Here is an 8891-nt window from a genome sequence, read left to right as displayed (position 1 = left end):
GAACAGGTTCTTGATAACCCGCCATTTCTCTCCAGAGTCGCCTGAAGGTCCCTCCTGGACGTGCAGAGTTGCAGTGGCAGTTCCCGTGAAGTTGTAAGCTACTACCCAGGATCAAGTGGTGTTAAATTGAGAAGTCATCCTGATCACCTGACTAGTGGTGAACCCCGATTTAAGAATTTCCAAGCCTACCCTCGCCATCTCGAAATGTACAGACGCACCGCACTCCCTGCCCTGGGGTCACCACCGAAGCCTCCTGGTGGAGCCCTGCCCTGCTGAGGACGCTCTTCCAGCACAGAACTCACCACCAAAAAGAGACGGCGCCCAGCTGGCGCCCGCCCCGGGCACATTGCAGTAAATGCCTGGCAGCGACTTCTCGCTTCTCCTTCCTCCTACCCCATCGACCCTCTGCTGCCGACCTTTACGCCAAACTCCGGCGCGCCGCGAGACTCGCGTCCTCCCTGTCCCCGAGGGGCCCCACCCCTTCCCGGTTCTAACCTGCGACCTGGCCAGAGGCAAGGGTAGGTCGACTTCCTGCCCGGAATTTGCCGTTGGCTTCTTCTCTACTCCAGTTCTCTAGTGCAGGGCTGTGCGGCGCGGAGCCGCCAGCGGCAGAACAGACCCCGGAGCGGAGCTCTGGGATACACACACGCGCAGCCCGGAGGGACTGACCCCGGAGGCGCGCTCGGCCGGGGGAGGGAGGGGACCAGGGCCAGAGCGGAGGCGAGGGTCACCTGGGGTTGGGGGTGGGCGCACCAGCTCTCCGCACGCTCCTCTCTTTCTAGTCCTCGCCGCCACCACCTCGCACAGGTCGGAGATCCCTCCTTTCCTTGGCTCCTTTGCGTTGGGGAGGGGATAAGGCTGAGGGGTCGGCTCTTGGTCAGCGGGCGGGGACGGTAGATTTCACTTGCACCTGACAGTCCCTATTCTTGCCAGTTTCGCCGGGCAAATCCTGGCGACCAGGTTTGTTCTTCCAGCAACTTTGTTCAGAAGGTTGGTAGGGAGGGGAAACGCCGAGGGGCCCCAAGAGACGCCGGAAAGCGGCCCGGAGCGTGGGCCGGGCTGGAGAGCAAGTCCCCAAGCGGCCCTGAGGCTGGGAGCGCGGCCGGGAGGCGCCGCCGCCGCCGCCGGGATGCGCTCTGCTTAGCGGGACTGCCGGGGGCGCCTGAAGGCCAGCGCTCCAAGGACACGCGGCCACCCGCTCCTCGCGCTCCCCGGCCCAGACGCCGCCAGGGCCGGAGCCGAGCAGGCGAGCGGAGCTGCGGGGAGCGCGGGTGAAGGGTGGCAGGAGGGAGGGCGCGCGGGAGGCGGCCCCTCCTCGGCGAGCCATGCGTGCCACGGGCAGCTGAGGAGCTGCCGGTCGCCGCTGCCAAGTCTCCACTCCGCTTTTGTCTTGCCCTCCAGTGAATGGGAAGATGGAGATGGATGTTGAGGGAGTTTCTCCGCGCCCGGAGCCCATCCCCCGCTCCCAGGGGGCTGGCGGAGCCTGCCAGGCGCCGCCACAGCCGCCCCAGCCCCAGCCGCCGCCGCAGCAGCTGGCTCAGGATGAACTGCCCGGCGAGAGTGCAGGCGCTGAGAACAGCGACGATCCCGAGACGAGACCCAACGGCGAGAAAGGAGAGAGCAAGGTAGGTCCACAGTGTTGGCGCTGTGCTACCTTTTGAACAAAACCAAGGAGTTGCTGTCGTGGCTGTCACTTTAACCCCTCCGCTCCCCAACCCCCTTCCCTCGTTTGTGTGGGGGTGGGGGTGGCAGATGTGAAGAAGGCTTAAGATTTAAGGGAATCCGTGGGCGATAGTGACTTTCCGAACTGGAGGGTATGTGTAGAAGTCTGTCCTGGTTTCAGTGTTCAGCGGTGTGTGCAGAGAAAAGTCTTCTGGTACACGCGGTGTGATGCTCTGGGCGAGCACAGCACCTCAGTAAAGCAGGGATGAGACCTTTGCTTGCCCTCGCAGTTTAACTGAGGCTTATTTGGATGATATAGGTCTAGGAGAAACAGTTCTTTAGGAGCTGCCAAGTGGCTTCTGAGACTCCTTGGAGGGTAGTGACATCAACCTAAAGAAAACAATGGGAGCAAAGTTTGGCTCATTTGCAGAATGGAGTGCCCTGCGTAACCCTGCTCTAAGCTGGAGGTCCTCCTCTTGACCTGGCATCCTGCTTCTAGGAGGGTAGAGATCAAGTGCCTGGCAGCAGATGAGCCCTACAAATCTTTTGCAGCCCTGCTGTGTCATTGTAGACCAGGGGATAGCTGCTACTTGCTGTGGAAAGAGGAGTTCTTCAGGTAATTGGATTCTAGTAAGAAATGGCTTGAATGTTATTTTCTGGTGCTGATGTCTCTTCCGCTGAGAAAATTGTAAAGTAGAGGAAATGGCATAGAAAATACTGCCTTGGTAGTATTAGTAGGGAGTGTTTATTACAGCTTTGTCTCTGAGCAGTCTTCCTTCACACACTGGGAGTTTCGTTTTGTGGAAGCTACTGTTGCTTTGTTTTATCTGTATAAAGTGTACACTGTATATTTGTTAATATATTTTGAAACTGGCTGGTAATATTGGGGAAAAGTTGGTTCAACAAATCAGACTATTGGAACCAAATGAGCCAGTCAATCTACTTTCTCACTTCTGCTCACTTAAGGAAGTGTGCAGGAAAATGGGCACTTCTGCTAGTTAGAAAGGAATTGTGTGTCATGAAGTGCCCCTTAATGGAGATTGCCTTGGTTTCTGTTAGAGCTTTCCTAAGATACTAGTGGATTAAATAAATACTGGAAACATGTCGGGATCACATTGAATTGCTGTTCTGTGTTTGAGACAGGCTCATTTAACAAGTTCAGATTTGCAAATGTTCAGAATTGTTTTGCATTTTGAAACTGAGCTAAGAATCAAAACTGTTGTTTATCTTCCAAAATCAATATTGTTATTTAAATGGAAGTTTACCAAGGAACTAGAATTTGAACACACTCTAGATGCGACCGGGGTGTGCCTTACAAATGCACACAAGATTTACATTGTGAAAACTATGATGAATTTTAATATTCTGATATCCTCAGCTTTCCAGTCGCTCTTGATTTCATGAATATTTAATTCTGTCATGACTGCATATTTACTACTTTAAATGACTGTCTGCGCTCAGTTTTATGAAATAACCATAACTGAGCATCAATTACCTAATTGAACTTTAAGTCTCTTTTGCAAAATAGGTGTGGAGAATAATTAAAATATACAGCCAGTACTGCCATTTCCATGTTGTTGATTCATATGCCCTGAGCATGAGAAATTCCTGCCATCAGCAAAAATCTGTGCTTATTTGTTTCCCTTTGATGCACCATGCAGACTCTCTAACGTTCTACCAGTTGTGAGGAATAAGGAAGGCAATGCACTAGAAATATTACAGCAGGTTAAAAGAGGACTGAAAGCGGGTTGATTACATTTAGTTAATTAGCATGTTCAGATAATTGAGTATTCTGATGATGTGATTTGCTTCGTGTTTGTCTGCGGTTTCTTGAGGTGGAAACAAAATACTACTTTTTTTCTCTCCAGGTGTTTGTCTTAAAAAATTATGTTGCATCCTTCTCTTAACCTAGATATCAGCTGTGTTAACCCTTTGCTTACCTCTGATACTGTCCTACTGGTTCTTTTGAGTATGAGGATGGTTGCTGTGTTTCAGACTTTAATAACTGTTCTTGTCTTTGATGGATACTAAGGCAAGTTATAAATTGATTTTTCTTAGAAAATTCATATTTCATTAGTAGGAAGTCCTTTGGATGTCTGACCAAATTATTCTATTAAAATATAAATAGAAGACAAACTGGTATAAAGTGAAATTGGGTTGTATCAAGCTGTTTGGGGTGAGGTGGAGGAGTTTATCCTAGTATGGTTTTCAAACAGTAATATACAAACATAATGTACCAGATGATTATGTTTTCTTTTCATTAATGAGAGCAATAAAATACAAATTTCAAAAACTGAATTATTGACTTTAACTTTACCTTAAGGGTATTATAAATAGGATGTGAGTGGATATACCCCTTGAAAATAAAGTATCAGGGGCTAATGGCATTTTTTTTTTTTTAAGACTCTGGTTTAGGGCCATGATTTATTCTCATATGAATTTGTCTCAGTTGTCTTATTGGAAAAGAAATCAGAGCTTAGCGCCAGATCAGCATGTCTCCTAAATTTCAGGTTCGTGGTCATATGTCCTCAGAAAGTCTATGAAATAGGAAGAGAGGTTAGAAAACTGGATCAGTCAAGGGATTTTTTACGCCTGAGTTTCATGATGTGACTGGTGCTTTCTGTCCTAGAATAATGTTTCCTGATTCCTCTCTAGCAAATACTCTTCAAAGAAATATTAAAGCAGCTGCATATTATATTGCTTTGATTCCATGAATTGGGGAGGAAACAGACCTGAAATAGACCATCTATTCTTCCTCTGTGCTTTAAGGCAGGTTTATATTAAACCCTTACAAAAAGCAGCCTCTTCTCTTTGCAATGACATCCAAAGATAATATTGTAATCACCTTTGGTGACCTAGTGAGATATTTCCTTCTGGTCTTAGCAAAGAAGATTAAATGATCATAGTCCTTAAGTAAGAGATCTTCAAATTCTTGAAAGTGCTCTTGATTCTGGGTTTGATCATCCTCAGAACTTTCTTAGAAAGTTTTTTGCAGGCTCTAAATATTTCATCCTTTCATTGCTTTTTAAAATTCTTCTGAAATGCTTTGGTTATACCAAATGACTCTTGGATGGGTGTTTCTGAAACTTTCTTTGGAAAAGTTAAAGAAAACTTTCTTGTGTCGAGGACCTGCACTCCAGTGTCTTATTCCCTCTGTATTATGAAGTTACTTATGCAAATGTGGAAATTCTTCCCCTGATCTGATCCTAGATGCTAAATAAAAATGATTATTAGCTTCCTTCAGGTTCATCTCATTCATGAATATATGAATGGTGCTTTCTGTCCTCCCTTTTACTTCCTTCCTCACACCCTACACCAGCTTCACCTCCCCTCTGCCAATACTATTTACTACAGTGTTTTATATAGAAGATATGTTTATGGCTCAGATGTAAAGCATTGTGATCAAACTCTCTTTTTTGCTCAGCTCTGATTAAATCCTTGGTTTGCAAGATGTGTTATTCCCATGGCTTTGGATTAGAGGAACTCTGTACTGTTGCTACCAATGATACATCATTGATGAAAATGACTCAATTCTCACTTCAACTGCATTCCATCAGTATCGCTGTTCTAACAGTCATTCTTTAGGAGCATACTGTAGGGACTCTTATCAAGAATGTCATTACATTTTTGAAAGCCTTTTATTTTGGAAATAAATTTACATTTATAGAAGAGATACAAAGATATATCCTTTGCCCAGTCTCCTCTAATATTAACATCCTACATAATCAAGGTATGTATATTACAATAAAGAGATGAACATTTGTACGAAACTACTAGTTAACTTGTGTAGTAAAACTTTTTTTGAGTGCATATATAGCATATAGTTGCTTTCCATTCTATTCTTTCAGTCTTTAAGGTGGTCTTTATACCTGAAAGGCTCTGTGAGAGGGTATTTAAGAGTCAAATTTAAGTTCTGTGTGACTATCTCTCCCTTTTATCTGTTGAGTAGGAGCAGCTTGCAAAGTACAAATTTGGAGGTCCCTGAAGTTCTGCATCAACTGCAGTGAGCCCTGGGGGAGTTACAGCTTTGGCAAAGCTCTTCAGTGCTGTTAACTTGTGAGGAATAATGGTCTTCCTTTTTTGTTTTAACGTGAAAAACATTCCTGCTCCAGGTAAGACAGGGTTTGTCAGTACACAGAGGACAGCAAAGTCTCAAGTGGCAGGCAGAGGATAAAAGGAAATGGATAAATTCAAGGTAGTTCACTTTGATGCCTAACCCCTTGGGTGATCGTTTCTGGCATGAAATCTAATGGAAGCCTTTTTGGTTTTACATTGTATATTAGCCAGGTGAACTCTGACTTCTGGTACAGAAGCAGAAACGTTTCCACAATAGGTAGGACGTCAATGTGATTAAAACTGTTGACTGTGAAATAAAAAAGACCCCAGTTTGATCCTGGTTTTGTCTTTTATTAGCTCTTGACCTTAGACAAGGTCTTAACCTTTCCAAAGCTTAACCTTTTTATCTGTCAAATAGGAATAATTATAGTGCTAACCATCTATGGTTATTGTATGGCTCAAATGAGATAAAATGTATAGAGTTTTTGATTCAGTGCTTCACAGGTAATGACTGCTCAATAATAGTGAATAAATTGTATGAGTTGGGGCTTCAAGTCTCCCTCAATTTTTCAGTTTACCAGAGGGTTCTGGGACTGGAAATGACACAGACATACTTTTCTACAGTCAAACCAAGTTGGTGCTCATCCACCTGGTTTTGCCCTGTGATCCTTAAGATGTTCTCAGGTCCTGGTGGGCAGAAGGTTAGAAAATAGTTATCCTGACTTGTCAATAGTCTGCTCTTTTCTCATCAGGAAAGCCAAGGAACAGCTGGATGAAAAGTCCCTATATCCTACCCCAGGCCTCAGAAATATGCCTAAGACCCTAGTAAAGCAAATGGATTGCTCTGCTTTTGCACATTATACTTATGGCTTTTCAGGAAGATTAGGTGGCAAATCTTAAGACTTAAAAAATGATTGAGATAAAAAGTTGTATCTGTTAGGGCTCTTTGGTTTCAGGAAACAGAAACTGACTTTACTTTGAGCAAAATACTATACTGTAAAATTTTAAGGTAATTACAGAAATCAAAGGGAAAATGACAAAACTAGTTTTGGGGAAATGCTGACACAAGAGTTGCTCAGATTTAAGTAGTAGAAAGTACTGAAAGGTTTCTTAAGGGCACTGACATAAGAAAAATAAATCCCAGCCATTTTTCGCCTTTATGCCACTCTGCTCAAGACCTGGATTTTATGGGAAGGTTATCTAACTGGCCTCTCCTGCATCAGATAGCTGCTTCTTGGCCAGGGTAAGGTGGGTATCCTCAATGTAGTGTCCTTCAAATTGTATCTTTTGAACGGGGTATAATTCCTGGGGGAAAAAAAAAATCATGGTGCTGTTATCAGACCAAAGACAATAGATATTAGTTGCCAAAATAACCATTATCATTCCTTTCCTAGATAGAGAGAGGCAGAGAGAAAGAACGAGAAAGAGAATGAGAAAAAAGGAGAAGGAGAAACAGACACATATTTAGACAAGAATCTGGAACATTTTGTAGCATTCTATTCCTACCATTTTAAAAGAAAGAATACAGAGGAAAGTATGGAATCTATCACGTACTTATGTACAGGAAGAAGGGCAGATAACTTGATCCTTATTTATTTATTTATTTATTTATTTAGACAGAGCCTCACTCTGTTGCCCAGGCTGGAGTGCAGTGGCACGATCTCGGCTCACTGTAACCTCCGCCTCCTCGGTTCATGCCATTCTCCTGCCTCAGTCTCTTGAGTAGCTGGGATTACAGGCACGCACCACCACCCCTGGCTAATTTTTGTAGTTTTAGTAGAGACGAGGTTTCACCATGTTGGTCAGGCTGGTCTCAAACTCCTGACCTTGTGATCCGCCCAGCTCGGCCTCCTAAAGTGTTGGGATTACAGGCGTGAACCACTGCACCTGGCTGATCCGTATTTCTATATGCAAAATAAGACTCCTAGAATTAGAAAACTGGATTGGAATGCATATCCCACTGGGTCTCATCTACCTAATCTCCCTTCTTTATTTTTACATAGGAGAAAATTGAGGTCCCGTAAGTGATTTGCCCAAAGGCAGAGCTGGCACTTGAATACCTTTTAACCTGGAACATGCATCCAGGTGACATAAGTCAAAGTCCCTCCTCTTCTTAGGAAACTCTAATCTTCTCTAAGTTCTTATATGGTGACATGAAACATTTGGAGTCTGCTTTAGAATTTCAGAATTCTTAGTTTCTCAACTTAGAAAATGAGATCAGCAGCACACATCTCCTGAACAGATAATCTGACAATGGGTGCAACTGGGCCCTGATGTTTTAAAATACAGACCTTTCATCGTACTCCTGTCCTTTAGAATAAAATATATTAATAATTTTTGTCTGCCTGTAAATTAAAGCAAATTGATTGATTGCTCAAATTGCTAAAGCTTTTTCTTTGACCTTTGAATTTACATGTCCAAATGTTTCTGTCCTCACATTTTGACCTTGTGCCTACTGGGGAAGTCCTGTAGGTAGTGGAATCATGGACAATGTTAGTTTCTGATTTTTGGGTGGCAAGTGTTGGAAGTAAGCCGTTCATTCCCGGGCACACATCCTTCTGGCACCTACCATGCGTGGCACGTAGGAGGTGCTCAATAAATAGTGGTTATGTTGAATTCTGCATTGATGCAGTCAGTCAACATGTATTAGCTGGAACTGCAAAGTTAAAGAAGTTAAAACTCCTCCACAGTTCAGTGGAGGAGACATGCTTATACACAGATCATAATGCTATAAGAGGGTGAGGGCCATGAAAGAGATGAGAATAAGAGGTATTGCAGAGAGGGGCTCAGCTGCCCTCCCTGAATAGAGGCTGCGTGGAAAGGAGCCATTTCACCAGGTTTAAGAGGAGTAGGAGATGCAGAGCAAGAGCTTTCCAGATAGAGGGAATGAGTCAGTATTTGGAATGGCTGGAAAAGATTCAGAAGTTTGTCATAGGATTGAGCAGAGGTAATAGCTGGACGTATATTTGTCATGAAGGCCTTGTATTGCCATGCCGGAAAGTGTGGACTTTATCTTACAAATAGGTTGAGAGTAAAACTTTGAGGCTGTCATAGCAGTCTAACACTGTCCAGCAGGGGTTTCCAGACTTGGGAATTCCCTACATCAGTAAATTTAAAAGAAAATGTAGAGACAAAAATAGGATTAACTCCTGTTTATGACAAGAGAGGATATT

The 8891-nt window shown here is 44.1% G+C and overlaps 1 protein-coding gene across 1 annotated transcript; it reads right to left on the bottom strand.

Annotated features, from left to right (window-relative positions):
• Positions 1 to 298: 298 nt before the first annotated feature.
• Positions 299 to 1543, bottom strand: LOC105543551 (putative uncharacterized protein C3orf53). The gene is made up of 2 exons (XM_011985521.1): positions 916 to 1543; positions 299 to 408 (listed from the first exon to the last, which is right to left on the bottom strand). Exons 1-2 carry the CDS (start codon positions 1454 to 1456, stop codon positions 299 to 301), a joined length of 651 nt encoding a protein of 216 aa, XP_011840911.1. The 5' UTR covers positions 1457 to 1543.
• Positions 1544 to 8891: the final 7348 nt, after the last annotated feature.

Source organism: Mandrillus leucophaeus, unplaced genomic scaffold, assembly GCF_000951045.1.
Source record: "Mandrillus leucophaeus isolate KB7577 unplaced genomic scaffold, Mleu.le_1.0 Scaffold107, whole genome shotgun sequence".
Classification (NCBI taxonomy): Eukaryota; Metazoa; Chordata; class Mammalia; order Primates; family Cercopithecidae; genus Mandrillus; species Mandrillus leucophaeus.
The sequence above is the reverse complement of the archived record's forward strand: the minus strand, read 5'-3'. Positions and strand labels throughout refer to the sequence as shown.

Excerpts from the sequence above, each read along its gene's own strand:
- LOC105543551 (XM_011985521.1), bottom strand. The coding sequence starts at position 1,456 with ATGGGCTCCGGGCGCGGAGAAACTCCCTCAACATCCATCTCCATCTTC. Across the intron at positions 409-915 it reads AACTGGCAAGAATAGGGACT|CAGAGGGTCGATGGGGTAGG; the intron begins GTCAGGTGCAAG and ends AAAGGTCGGCAG.